The sequence below is a fragment of the Camelus bactrianus genome, chromosome 9 (assembly GCF_048773025.1).
Source record: "Camelus bactrianus isolate YW-2024 breed Bactrian camel chromosome 9, ASM4877302v1, whole genome shotgun sequence".
NCBI classification, from domain to species: Eukaryota; Metazoa; Chordata; class Mammalia; order Artiodactyla; family Camelidae; genus Camelus; species Camelus bactrianus.
The window spans coordinates 9,089,221-9,102,341 of record NC_133547.1 but is presented as its reverse complement, the minus strand read 5'-3'; the positions used below and the strand labels follow the sequence as shown (position 1 = coordinate 9,102,341).

Below are 13,121 nucleotides of genomic sequence, written 5' to 3'. Positions count from 1 at the left end.
GCCCGCCCGCCTGCCCGCCGCCCCCATGGCGCCCGGGGCCCCCGCTGTGCGGGGCCACTAGGACCCTCGGCGTCCCCCTCCCTCCCTCGCCCTGCCCCCTCTCCCACGGCGCGAACCCGGGTGTCCACAGCGCCCAGCTTTTGAGCTCGCGTCCCCAGTCCGGCGGGGGGGGAGGGGAAGAGAGGGGACCCCGGGACCCCCGCTCCCCCCCCGACCCGGCCGCCCAGTCCCCCGAGACCTAGAGAAAATGTCTTCACGGACGGCGCTGGCCCCGGGCAACGATCGGAACTCGGACACGGTGAGTGGGGCCCGGCCCCTTGGGGAGCCCCGGCTGGGTCTGGCAGCCAAACCCCTCGCCCGGCTGTGTCCCTCGCCCTGCGAGCCCTTACCCTCATTTCCCTAGCCCGGCCCAGCTGGCCACCTCCCGACCCCTCGCCCAGACTTCCAGGCCTCTCGACCCTCCCCCACTCCTCAGCCCAGCCCGACCCCTGGGGGCGCCCCTCTTGCGGGACCCCTCTCTTGTCCCTCTGCAGACTGCTTCCGCTCGGGTCTCTTCCCTCCAGGAAGCCCCCTCCCCTGCCTTCCAGGAGCCCCTCCCTTCTCCCGTGTTCTTAAGCCCCTTCCCCTCCAGGCCTCCCGCATCCGACAACTGCCCCCTCCCGGATTTGCCGGGCCCCTGACCCCAAGGCCCAGCCACAGCCGTCTCCCGGGAAGGCCTGGCCCAGTCCTGCCTCTGGCTTTGGCCTTCCCTGTTTGGATCTTGGTGCCGGGCTCCCCAGGATGCCCCCTCCTCTCATTCCCAGTCTTCCGCTCCTTGGCTCCTTCAGGATCCTCCTAGCTCCTGTGGGCACCCCCTCACAGGAAGCAGGTTCCACCTTTCCTGGGCTCAGGGCCCTTTCTAGCTTGTTCAAGGTCTCTCCACTCCCAGGCCTGGTACCCATCCTCCAAGCAGCCCTGTCCCTGGATTCCTAGCACCTCCTGTCCCTCCAGTTCCCCACCCCCAGACCCTCTCTGGTCTCTTCCTCTCCCAGGAAGCCTTGGCCTCCAACTTCCAGGCCCCCAGCTCAGTCTCGGATTTCTAGGCCCTGAACCAGTCTGACTCCAGGCCTCATCCTCCCTGTCTCAACTCCTCCACTTCAGGCAAGCCCCCTCCCCAATTCCCCAACCCTTTGACACCACCCCCAGGCCAGGCCCCTCCTCACAGGACACTACCTCATCCCTCAGAGCTCCAGGGCCCCATCCCTTCTGCTGCCCCAGGGCCTCCCTCTTCCTTGCCAGGGGTCTGGCCTCCCAGGGAAGCTCCCTCCTCAGTTTCAGAGTCCTTCCCCAGCTCACAAGGCCTGGCCCCAGATCTTTCTTCCAGAAGACTCCTGGACTTGAAGCCTCTGGTCTTGCCCTGCCTCTAAGCCCTTTTCTCTTGGGGTCTGTCAGATGGAAGCCTTCTCCCCAAGTTTCTAGGCCTCTTGACCCCCACCAGGATCAGCCTTTATTCCTTTGAGCTGCCCCTTGTCCGGGAAGCTCCTTCCCCAGAATTTCAGGCCCCTGGACCTTTCTCTGGTTACAAGGACTGCTCCTAGAAACCCCCTTCTTTGACTTCTAGGAGTTCCCCCAAGACCTAGGCCCCTGGCTCAGGTATCCTTGGCCCCTGACTTCCACTGCCCCATGGCTTGGAACCTTCCCACTATTCCCAGACCCCCTGTCCCTATACCACATCCCAGAACAATCTTATGGAGACACCCACCTCCATTTCCCTGACTTCTGATTACTCTCAGTGCTTCTAAAGACCCTCTCACCAACCAGCGCCAGACTCCTTCCCAGCTGGGATCTTTGTCCCTTTCCCCTTAGGCCTTCTGCCAGGTCTCTGCCAACCCTCAGCCACCCTCACCCCAGATTCCTACCAGAGAGACTTATCTCTGCCCCTTCATCTTGCAGGACTCTCCCTCACAGAGTTCCTCCACCACCATCACCATCATTGCCACCACCCATCACACTATAGGTCAGACTCGGATTTGGAGTCTCTGATGAGATACCCCACCCACCCCCCAGTAGCTACGGGAAGTGACAGGAAGCCCATAGGCCTGGGTTCAAGTGCTGGCTCTGCCTGCCCCTTTGCCCTGTGACCTCAGACTACTGGTTCGTGCCTTCTGAGCCTCAGTTTCCTGCCCTGGAATATGGGGATGACCACTTGGGTCCCTCAGAGGTTTTCTTGAAATGACACGGGTGAAGCCAGACACACAGGACGCGTTCCACACATGTTTGCTGCTATTGTGACTGTGAGTGTGAGTCAGACAGCTGGGGCTTCTCAACCCAAGGCTGTCATTAGTTGTTGCGGGAGCTTGCAATCCACTCCCTGCTCTGAGCCTCAGTTTCTTTACCTCTAAATGGGGTTGATGGAAGCACCTCCCTATTAGGGATGTTTTAAGGAGCCAAAGAGATTATGTGAGTAAGATGCAGAGCTAGGCATGTTGTATATGCTATTATTATTTTGATTATTCAGATAAGCATCGGTTCAAATCTCATTTCTGTCCCTCCCTAGCTGTGTGACCTCAGCTCTCTGAGCCTCAGTTTCCTCAGCTGTAAAATGGGGCTTTTACAAGCACTTCCTCCTCCTCTAGCTGTTCAGATTTGTGCATCCTGGGGATTTGGGGACCCCTAATTCTCCTCTCACTTCTCCCAACTCTATAGTCTGTTAAGACCTGCTTGTCAGTGCTGGCAGAGAGTCATCTCTCTCCCTCTGGAGTCTGAGGTCACAGCCCCTTCCCCTGCCACCTGGTTACCATGACAACAGCCATGTGGGGTCATGCTCCCCCACACCAAGTTCCAGGTCCCCCACCTCCCATCCTCTCTGGAGGTTCCCTAGCAACAGGCCCAGTGTTGGGGCGCCAGCCGGTCAGGAGGGAGCTGGGCCAGCTGGTGGTGCCGGCCAATTTTAGCTCCCGCCCCAGCCCCTGGGGGCTTTGTCCCCCACTGCCCCACCTGCCCCTTGCAGGGGTCCCTCAGCCACACTGCCTTTGGTGGGGTGCCAGCCCAGCCCCCATTGGCTCCCCTGGTGCCACCTGATGGGGATTGTGCTCTGAGCCCTTATCTGGGTGGGAATCCAAGGCCTTGTCTGCCGGGATCACCAGCCCTCTCTCCCACTCCCTTGGGAGGACACCTGGGGTTGTGAGCGGGTGATGCAGGAAAGAGCTGGGGGCTCAAGAGTCAGCAGACCTGGGTTCGGATCCTGGGAACTCTGCTCTGTCTGCCCTGTGACCTTGGACAAGGTACTTACCCTGCCTCCAACTTGGGGTCCCCAGGTGGAGAATGCAGATGGTAATGGGGCCCGCACCTGAGGCCAGGGTGAGGGCATGGGAGGCAGTGGGCGTGTGGTTAGGGCTCCAGCAGTGGCGGCTGTCTTTGTGCCCCTCGTGGGGAGCGTTACCTTTCCACTTCTCACTAATGAGCTGTGTGACCTTGACAAGGCCCCTCCTCGCTCCAGGCCTCAGTTTCTCTTCTGGAATATGAGGATGCAGGTGCCACCCTCGTTGGGCTCCTGTGGGAATTAAATGCTGATGGAGTGCTCGAATGCCCGTAGTAAGGGCTACTTAATGAAGATGACTGGGAGCGTGAGACAGTGTGGTATGGTCACGGCAGAGACATCAACTCTGGGATAAACTATCTGGGTTCAGGTCCCCGCTCTGAGCCTCAGTTTCCCTACCTGTAAAATGGGAGTGATGATGCACCAGTCACCGGTGCTCATTAACTGGTGGTTCTCATCACTGTGTTCTGGTGGATTCCTTGCAAGGAGCAGTCCCAGGCTCTCCTCTCATCGCCTACCTGGCCTTCTCTCTTCCTCAGCTCCCTGTGTCATCCCGTGTCCCATCCCCAGCCCTGGGAAGGATGCAGGGACAGCCCCGGGACTGAGCAGAGCTGTCTTGGCTAGGGCCTCAGCCTCCCTCTGTCTCCCACAGCCTGGGCCCCAGACCTGAAAGGGAGGCACAGTCCCTGGGGCTCACAATCAGGGCAGGGCAGCCTGGAGCAGGCAGGTGACCTGCGGGGGAGAGAGGCCCAGGAGGGACAGGACAGCAGGAACAGAACGTCGGGGACAGATCGTGGCCTGGCGTGGGCGACAGCGGGCACCTGGGGAGCAGCAGTCTCACGGGGAGGCAGGGATGGGGGCTCCGAATGAGGAGGCAACAATGTTTCCCACAGAAGAAAAGTTAACACTGTGGGGCTAGAATGTCAGGGCAAAATGAAAGACGGTTGGTTACAGTGTTTGGAGTAGAATTTGGGGCAACAAGAATCAGAAGAAAATGTTAGGGGCAGCAAACTGAGAACCCAATGTTGATGCATGGTAGAATTGGGGGGCTGGGTGGGGACGGCTGTGGATAAAATGGGGTGTTGGAAGCAATGAGGGTTGGAGTGGAGTGTTGAGTCCAGATTGAGTCAGTGTTGATTGGGGTTGAGGGCTGCAGCATTTAGAATAAAACATTGTGGAACTGATGGAGGTCCCAGTAATTAGAAAAGGAAGTTCGAGGGTAGACTGATTGCAGGGAGGGGTGAAGAAGAGGCTTGATGTCTGGGGTCCCAGGTGCTGCAGACTTGGGCCCCAGCATCTTTGTTCTTGGAGGCATCTTTTCATAGAGAAAGATGGGGGACCCAAAGGGTTCTATCTGGCCTGGGTTTGAAAAGGGCCATGAAGGTGTCAGTGGCCATGACCCCAGCACACAGGCCACTGAAGGTGGGTTGGACGGGCGCTGCCCATCGCTCACACTCCATCTCCCTCACCTAGCATGGCACCCTGGGCAGTGGCCGCTCCTCGGACAAGGGACCGTCCTGGTCCAGCCGCTCCTTGGGTGCCCGCTGCCGGAACTCCATCGCCTCCTGTCCTGAGGAGCAGCCCCATGTGGGCAACTACCGCCTCCTGAGGACCATCGGGAAGGGTAACTTTGCCAAAGTCAAGCTGGCCCGGCACATCCTTACTGGCCGGGAGGTGAGTGAGGGGAGGGGCTGGGGCTCAGGGCAGAATCCTGTGGGGCCGGTGCTTTGCGGGAGGTGGAGAGAGGTTGGGCTTGGCCCTCCCTTTGCTTTGTGAACTTGGGTAGGTCCCTGACTCTCTGGGGCAGATCAGAACATTTCAGGTTTTTCCAGAACAACCCAAGTAGGAGAAGAGAGCCAATTTCAGACATCCTTGAAATGGTCAGAACATCTCAGATCACAGGCAAGCCACGTGTTGTTTCTAAGAAGTCACATGGCTTTGGTGTCTAAACCTAGGCCACCTCCCTGTTTTAATGATGGACTTTGGTGCCACCAAATCGTCTAGTGATCTTGGTTGAGAACACAAGAGATTTATTCATGCTTACACAGGTTCACTCCCCTTCCAGGGTGAGCATGTGTGTGGAGTATGGCAACATTGTTGCAGAGGATGCATCTCACTCACCTGGGATGGGGAAAAATGACGGTGGGTAGGGTTATGACCCCTCTGCACCTCTTTCAGTTTTAGAGAAAGTGACTTGAAGCAATTTCTCTTGCCCTCACACTGTCTCTGCCATACACACAAAAGACACCAGGCCCCAGTGGTTTTATGGGCAGATTCTACCAAACATTCCAGTTTTATGCTAGTACTCCCAGAGGCTAAGGAAAGAGTTCCCACCACCCGCCAGATTTTATGTGCTAGTTTGGCGGTGACAACAAAACCAGATAAGACATCAACTTGTGGGCCAGTCTGACATGTGAATGTAGGTACAGAAATCTTAAACAAAGGATTAGCAAAGAGAGCCTGACGCACCAATTAAAGAAAGCTGTGTGGTGCCAAAGCTGCACTTATCCCAGGAATGCACAGTTCTGTTCAAATCGACAATTTATTCATGTACTTCCCCACATTCACAGATCCAGAGACAGAAACCATATGATCATCTCAATACTGGCATAAAAAGTGCTTGACAAGATTAAAAACCCATTCATGAGAATATGAAGAAAGCTAAGGAACCCTCTTCCCCAACAAGGAGCACATTGTGCCCCTTTTGTGGGTCTTGAAATTGATTCCAGGGGTCTCTGAGAGGACCAGCTTCTAAGGGAACAGGGCCTCCCAGGGGGAAGAGTTCTGTAATGCAGTGGATTGGGGGTGATTGAGGAGTAACCCCAAAGCCCTTTGGGAAGATTCTGTACACCTAGATTAAGATTTCTAAAGGCCTCTTGCTACTTAAAAACTGTAATTAAACATAAAAACTTAAACTGCATGAAACATATAAAGAGAATTCAGTAACATTCTGATTTTTCCCCTGTGACCACCTCAAAGCTCTTTCAAAACTCTATAAATTTAAAGTTTTAATTGTTTAAGGTAGACTCTGTCAGGCTGCATAAGTTCAAATCCCAGCCCACAAACTTACCAGCCAAGTAACCTTGGCCAAGTGACCGAACAGCCCTGTGCCTCAGTTTCCCTACTTGCAGAGTGGAGATAATCCTAACACTTATCTCATAGGGTTGTCGTGAGGATTAAACAAATGCTCAAGCACATAGACCAGGGCCTGGCACATGTGACTGCTTGGTAAATGTTAGTGTTGGTTATTTATTGTTCCACAGTTCGTGCATTCAAAACAAAGATGTGATGGGTGAATGGTCTGAGATTCCCTCACAGAGGGGCCCTCTAAAGGTCTCAGTCACCCTCATAGACACTCACACAGGTCCCTGGAGCAGCCCCACCCAAGCCCCGGTGTGGAATAGGGGACATTCCCCTGCAGAAGGAATGGTAGCCCTGGACATGGTGAGAATAGCATGTGCAAAGGTCCTGAGGCTCAGATCCCCCATCCACTAGGAATGGCCCAGGTTGAGGGCTCTCTGTGAAAGGAGACAAAGGAAAGACATCCTAGGGTGATCTGAGTTGGGGGAACCTTTCCCCACCTCCTCCTTCCACCTCCAGGTCGCCATCAAGATCATCGACAAAACCCAGCTGAATCCCAGCAGCCTGCAGAAGGTGAGTCCCAGGGAGAGGGAGCGGGGCAGGGGCAAGGTTGGGAAGAAAGCCGTCAAAGCCACCCACCCTCATCTTTCTCTTTCTTCCTTTCCTCCAGCTGTTCCGAGAAGTCCGCATCATGAAGGGCCTAAACCACCCCAATATCGGTGAGGAGCAGGAGGGAGTGGGCTCAGTGGATACCAAGCAGGGCACTTGGGAAAAGAGAGTTGGGGGGAGGGAAAATTGGCTGTTATAGTAGTTAGAAAGCTGTGTTTTCTCATAGCAGTATCGCTGCTCACTGGCTGTGTGACCTTAGGTGAGTCACTCAACCCCTCTCTGAGCCTCAGTTTCTTCCTCTGGAGTTGAGGGTGATAAGATGCTTCCTTCAAGGTCATTGTGAGGACTGGATGAGATCGTCCATGCAAAACACTTAGTTCAGAGCTAAGCGGTGGAGCTGGTCTGATTATTGTCATCAGCAGCATCTGTTGTCATTGTCATTGTCATTAGGTAGAGTGAAGAGAGCGGGGTCTTTACCAGAGAAGCAGGATTTAATCTGGCTTGGATGTGGCCACAACTTGTATTCATCCATTTGTTCGTATACTCAGTGAATGTTTATTGAGTGGCTGCTTATGTGCCAGACTCTGGGGCGCAGTGGGGAGGAAAACAGGCACAAATCCCTGGCATCATAGAGGAGACATTCTTAGAAGGAAGTGGAGAAGTGGTAAAGTGGGGTCAGGGAGTTTGGCAGATCTTGACATCAGTAGGGAGCCATTGAGTGTTCTTGAGTAAGAGGTGTTATGGTCAGCACATGCACAGTTACTGAGTTTGGGTGGAGGGTGACAGGTCTCTTCTCAGGTAACCCCCCACCCCTACCCCTGGCCATTGCAGTGAAGCTCTTCGAGGTGATAGAGACGGAGAAGACGCTGTACCTGGTGATGGAATATGCAAGTGCTGGTGAGGCCCTTCCCCTCCCCCGCCTGCTCTCTGTGCCCCCGTATGCCCGCCCTGACCCCGCTCGGCCTCTGCCCTGCAGGAGAAGTGTTTGACTACCTCGTGTCGCACGGCCGCATGAAGGAGAAGGAAGCTCGAGCCAAGTTCCGACAGGTCAGGAGTCATGGCTGTGGGCAGGGCTGGGAGGGGCACTGGGATCCCTGGGGTCTGATTGCTGCGTGTGGATCTGGGCTGTCCAAGAACCTGGAGGCGTGGCTTAAGTCCAAGTGGGGTGAAGGTGGAGAGTTGGAGGTCAGAGGGTGTGTGATGCCCAGGTGTGAAGATATCCAGATGTGGGGGTGCAGGTACCCAGCTGGGTGGGTGAGAGGGTCAGGTACGAAGGTGCCCAGCTATGCCGTGTCAGATGTGTGGGCTCGAAGGTGTGCCCAGTGTACAGGAGTGTGACTGAGAGGGCGTGCGGTGCCAGAGTGCTGAGGTGTGTGAGTGTAGGAGTGTGGGTGCCAGGTCTGTCAGTGGGTAGTGGGGGGGGTAAAACACATGGCAGCCCGGGTGTATGGGTGAGGGGGTCCTGGTGTGGGTATCTAAGTTTGTGGGTAAGAGGGGCTGCAGGTAGGTGGGTACCCGGGTGTGTGGGTAAGGGGGCATGTGCTTTCAGATGTGTGGGAATGAGGATGCCCATGTGTGTAAGTGGGCAGGAGGGAGCCCAGGTGTGGGCGTATAGTTTGGTGGACAAGAGAGTATATGGCGTGAGGATGTCCAGGTGGATCAGAAGGGGTGTGGCAGTGAGGATGCACGGATATGTAAGAGGGCAGGCAGGTGTGAGGGTCTGTGGGTGAAGAGATCTGAGTGAAGGTGTTGGTCCAGGACCGTCCACCTGCCTCGCACAGCTGACCTGGGTGTGCAGGGCTTAAGCCCTGGTTGTTGGCACTACGTGTCTGTCTGTAGGCATGTGATGTTCTCATGAGTGTTTCTGGATGTGAAAGTCAGGACGGGGCTAGTCCTGTTGCCTTGGTGCTGATGTCCCTGCAGGGAGGGTGTCCTGATGCCTGGGTACAAGGATGTCCGATGTCTGAGTGGAGGTGTGTGTGTGCAGGTCCCACAGCATTTCCCACTGGGACCAAATTAGGGTGTGGGGCCCCAGCATCAGTTGCCACACGTGCCTGGGGAGGCCAGGGGTCCAGAGCTCCATTGCAAGTGGGTTCATGGGGTCTCGGAGGGAGGCTGAGGGGTTTGGGGGCCATAGTAACTGACTCCCCTCCCCTCCCCGTAATCCAGATTGTGTCGGCTGTGCACTACTGTCACCAGAAAAACATTGTCCACAGGGACCTGAAGGTGAGCCCCACCACCACTGCGAGCTCCCAGCTCAGCCTGCAGACCCCTGCGGTCCCCAGCCCCACCTCCGGTCCCCCAGGGCCTTGTACCTTCCACCACATTCCCCCATTCCCCTCCCTTTTCTCTTCGTGCTCCTCCCTCGGCATCCAGAGCCCCTTGACTTCTTCCCAAGCTTTTGTGGCAAAAACAAGGCCAGCAGATGGGGGAGTAGGTGGGGGTGGGGACAGGAGGAGTGAACAAAGGGGAAAGAAACAAAGTGTCCCGGAATGGCCTCAGACGGTTACATGTATCCTGGACAAGGTCACTGGAACCCAATAAAAAGTTTGTCACTCTCACCCTCTGGAGATTAGAACATTCAAGAATCTTCAGGAATTGAGATCTTAGAGCCCCAGAGTCACGTGGCCTCCAGGTCTGAGAATCACAGGCATCTTCAAACTTGAAACAGAATCCTTGGGAGGGCTGATGCCTGGCAGGGAAGGGACCCAGCAGGGCCTGGGCCCCAGCCCCCGAGCCTGGCCGAGCTGAGCAGGGACAGCCCCGTCAAGCAGCTTGGTGTCCCAGAGTCCCCACTCCACACCTCCCACCCAGAGAGAACCTCCTGTCTCAGGACTTCTTGTCCGAGACCAGAGAAACGTTTGTCTGGCTTCAATCCAGCTGTCTTGACTGATTTCTTGAGCACCTACTGTGTCCCAGGCCCTGGGCTCAGTACTTTAGGAAGTGCTTCTTGAGGTTTCTATAGCAAAGGACCAGGTTTGTTTTAGTGTTTTCAATTCCCAATCTGCCGTGGACAGGTACTTTTGTAGGAAAAAAGGATATGCAAACAAAATACAAGCCTAGTTTTTTGATTATTATTATTACTAGATTCAAAAACATGAAATTCCACTGTCAAGTTGCTGAAGAAGTTTCTAAATACAACTGTCTCTCCGATAATGCCCTGCCAGCTCCCCCACCTCCCTCCAAACCACTGAGGAAGCACCTTAGCGTCTTCTGAGTTTGCCCTGCAGGGATGCGATCCATTGCAACCAACCTGAAAGAGGCACGCCCCCTGGTGGAGGGTCCTGGAAGTGGCTAAAAGGGAGTTTGGGGGCTCTGGTTAGTGCAAGGAGGGGCCCAACCACCCGAACCAACCCAGAAGTGAGGTTGGGGTTGAACTATGGAGCCTGAAATGCCACCGAGGGAAATGTCACCCCTGAACAAGACAGATGGCTGGAGATTGAGGTTTGGGGAAGATCCCTCTTAAGTGTGTGTCGGTGTGGGTTCTGCCCCTTTGTTGGGTCAGAGGTGGGGAAGGGTGGTACCAAAATACACCAGAATGTAGGCAGACTGGAAGGAAGCCAGAGACGCTGGGCCAGGGAAGGGCTGTGGTTGGGATGGTCCGGGCCTGGGCAGCATTTTGAAGGGCAGGTTGGTGCGTCCATTTGTAGTCAGAAAGCTGGAAGAGGCGGGATGCTGGAGGCTCCTTCCCTGCTCAAGCCAGGGAGCTGGCAGGCCTCATTTGGATTCCAGCTCCTCCACTTTCTTGTTCTGGGCATGAGGTGGCTTCCCTGAGCCTCAGTTTCCTCTCCCACGAAATGGCAAATACAAGAACACGTGCCTCCAAAAACAGACAAAACGTCATAACAATTTGAAGTATTGACTGAGGGCTGACTCTGTCCCATATGCCGTGGGAAGCACTTTCTGCTTAACCCCACCACTGCCTATGACGCAGGTGCTATTGTCACCCGCAGTTTACTCATAGAGACCTGAAGCACAGAAAGGTCCGGGAATCCACCCAAAGTCACACAGCAAGTGAGTGATGGAGCTGGGATTCTTCCAGACTCTACCCTTTAACCCCACGTTATATAGCCACTCTTACAAATGATTGTCTAAAAGCCCAGCACATAGTAGGTGAACAGTAACTATTGTATAAAATGACTTCATTTTTATGGGTCTTGAGCAATTGGTCCTCATTTTTTTTTCTGCTGAAACTGAGGCTCAGAGCGGGCAGGAGTTTGCCTGAGGGCCTCCAGCTCTGCAGATCCCACGGGATGATAATAGTTAATGTTCTTAGCACTTACAGGGTATGAAATTTTGTTCTAGGCCTTTGCATGGATTAATTCACTTAATCCTCAGACATCCTTGTAAGGTCGGGACAATGATTATCCTCATTTTTAGGTACTAGGAATTGAACCCAGGACCTTGTGCATGCTAAGCACATGCTCTACCACTGAGCTATGTCCTGCCTCCGCCCCCAGTTATCCCCATTTTTGAATGAAGAAATGGCCCAGAGAGGTAAAGTCACTGCTTGAGGTTACACAGGTAGTAAAGGACAGGGCCACTGTCTGGCCAGGCTGGCTGGCTCCTGTCCCCAGCCCACATCTACCCTCTGCCCTCTCCTTGCCTTGCAGGCTGAGAACCTCTTGCTAGACGCCGAGGCCAACATCAAAATCGCCGATTTTGGCTTCAGCAATGAGTTCACGTTAGGCTCAAAGCTGGACACGTTCTGTGGGAGCCCCCCATACGCTGCCCCGGAGCTGTTCCAGGGCAAGAAGTACGACGGGCCGGAGGTGGACATCTGGAGCCTCGGCGTTATCCTCTACACCCTCGTCAGCGGCTCCCTGCCTTTCGATGGGCACAACCTCAAGGTGCTGGGCTGGCAGGGCTGGCACTCCCCCGGGAGGGTCTCTCCTGCCCTCACAATCCGGCTCCATCCCTGGCAAGCACCTCCTCCACAGAAAGGCAGGACCAAGGTCACACGGCAAGATGGGGGTCAGGCTGGACCATGTCCCCACAGTTGTGCGGCCAGCCCTAGTGGACTGTGCTGTTTCAGGGTTCAGGGCTCGGGCTTGGCAGCTGGCAGGCTTGGGTTCAAATCCTGCTCCCTCACTCGTTTACTCCATACATATTTATGATCTGCTGTCCATGGGTCAGGCTCTGTTTTGAGTTTTGCAGACAGGATATGAGCAAAAGAGACAGAAATCCCTTCACCAGCGGTGATCCTCGAAAACAGACTAAGGGGGAAAAGCCAGTAACAAAAGGCCACCCGCTGTGGATTCCGTCTCTCTGAAATGTGCACAAATAGGCCAGTCCACAGAGACAGAAAGCAGATTAGTGGTTGCCTGAGTCTAGGGAGGAGGGGGAATTGGGAGTACAGGGGTTTTTGGGGGGTGATGAAAATGTTCTGAAATTGATTGTGGTGGTGGTTGCACAACTCAGTGAATATACTTAAAAACCGTTGAACTGTGCACTTCAAACAAATAAACAAAAATTGCTGCCCTCGTGGACCAACATTCTTGCAGCAGAGCCAGGCAGAAAGTAAAATAAACAAGCAAAATACATAAGATGGTAGATGCTGGCTGTTTCTATGGAAGAGGGTGGGAAGCGTGGAGTGCATTGTAATGTTTGGGTGCTGTTTTTGTCCTTTGAACTTTTTTTTTCTGAAACATTGCTGGTCCACAGAGAGGTTGTAAGACTAGAACAGAGGACAGGTGGTACCTTTCGGGAGTTGCTCCGATTGCCAGCACGTGGCCACGTGGGCTGTATGTGTCTGTATGTGCACGTGATATCGTCATCGCTCTAACTGATGGAACCCGCGGGAGTCAGTTGCAGACACAATGTCCCTTTATCCCTCAAGGCTGCATCCAGCAGGGATCTCCTGAGACGGGGCATTTTCCTATCCACGATCACGCTCAGGAAATCCAGCGTTGATGCAGTCCCAGCCTCTTACCCACGGCCCCTACTCAGGTTTCATCAGTGGTCCCAAGAATATCCCTGGTAGCTATTTTTTCTCCTGCATCAGCATCCACTCGGGCTCTTGCATTGCATTTGGTTGTCTTGTCTCTTTAGTTTCATCTGGAACAATTCCTCCGCCATTCTTTGTCTTTTGTGGTATGGCAGTGATTTCAGACCAGTCATCTTGCAGAAAGAA

At 54.6% G+C, this 13,121-nt stretch overlaps 1 protein-coding gene across 4 annotated transcripts in view; it reads left to right on the top strand.

The window, feature by feature from the left end:
* MARK4 (microtubule affinity regulating kinase 4) overlaps window positions 1-13,121 on the top strand; it is a 28,524-nt gene continuing 15,403 nt past the window's right edge. The window contains exons 1-9 of one of the 4 annotated variants that reach the window (XM_074369415.1): window positions 4-298; window positions 1,032-1,140; window positions 4,772-4,972; window positions 6,899-6,952; window positions 7,050-7,098; window positions 7,820-7,885; window positions 7,965-8,035; window positions 9,158-9,214; window positions 11,602-11,838. In XM_074369415.1, the coding sequence (XP_074225516.1) occupies window positions 7,071-7,098; window positions 7,820-7,885; window positions 7,965-8,035; window positions 9,158-9,214; window positions 11,602-11,838 (459 nt within the window). In that variant the 5' untranslated portion in view covers window positions 4-298; window positions 1,032-1,140; window positions 4,772-4,972; window positions 6,899-6,952; window positions 7,050-7,070. Of the gene's footprint in view, window positions 299-1,031; window positions 1,141-4,771; window positions 4,973-6,898; window positions 6,953-7,049; window positions 7,099-7,819; window positions 7,886-7,964; window positions 8,036-9,157; window positions 9,215-11,601; window positions 11,839-13,121 lie in introns of all 4 variants that reach the window. The other 3 variants (XM_074369414.1, XM_074369416.1, XM_045510590.2) reach the window with 3 other exon arrangements.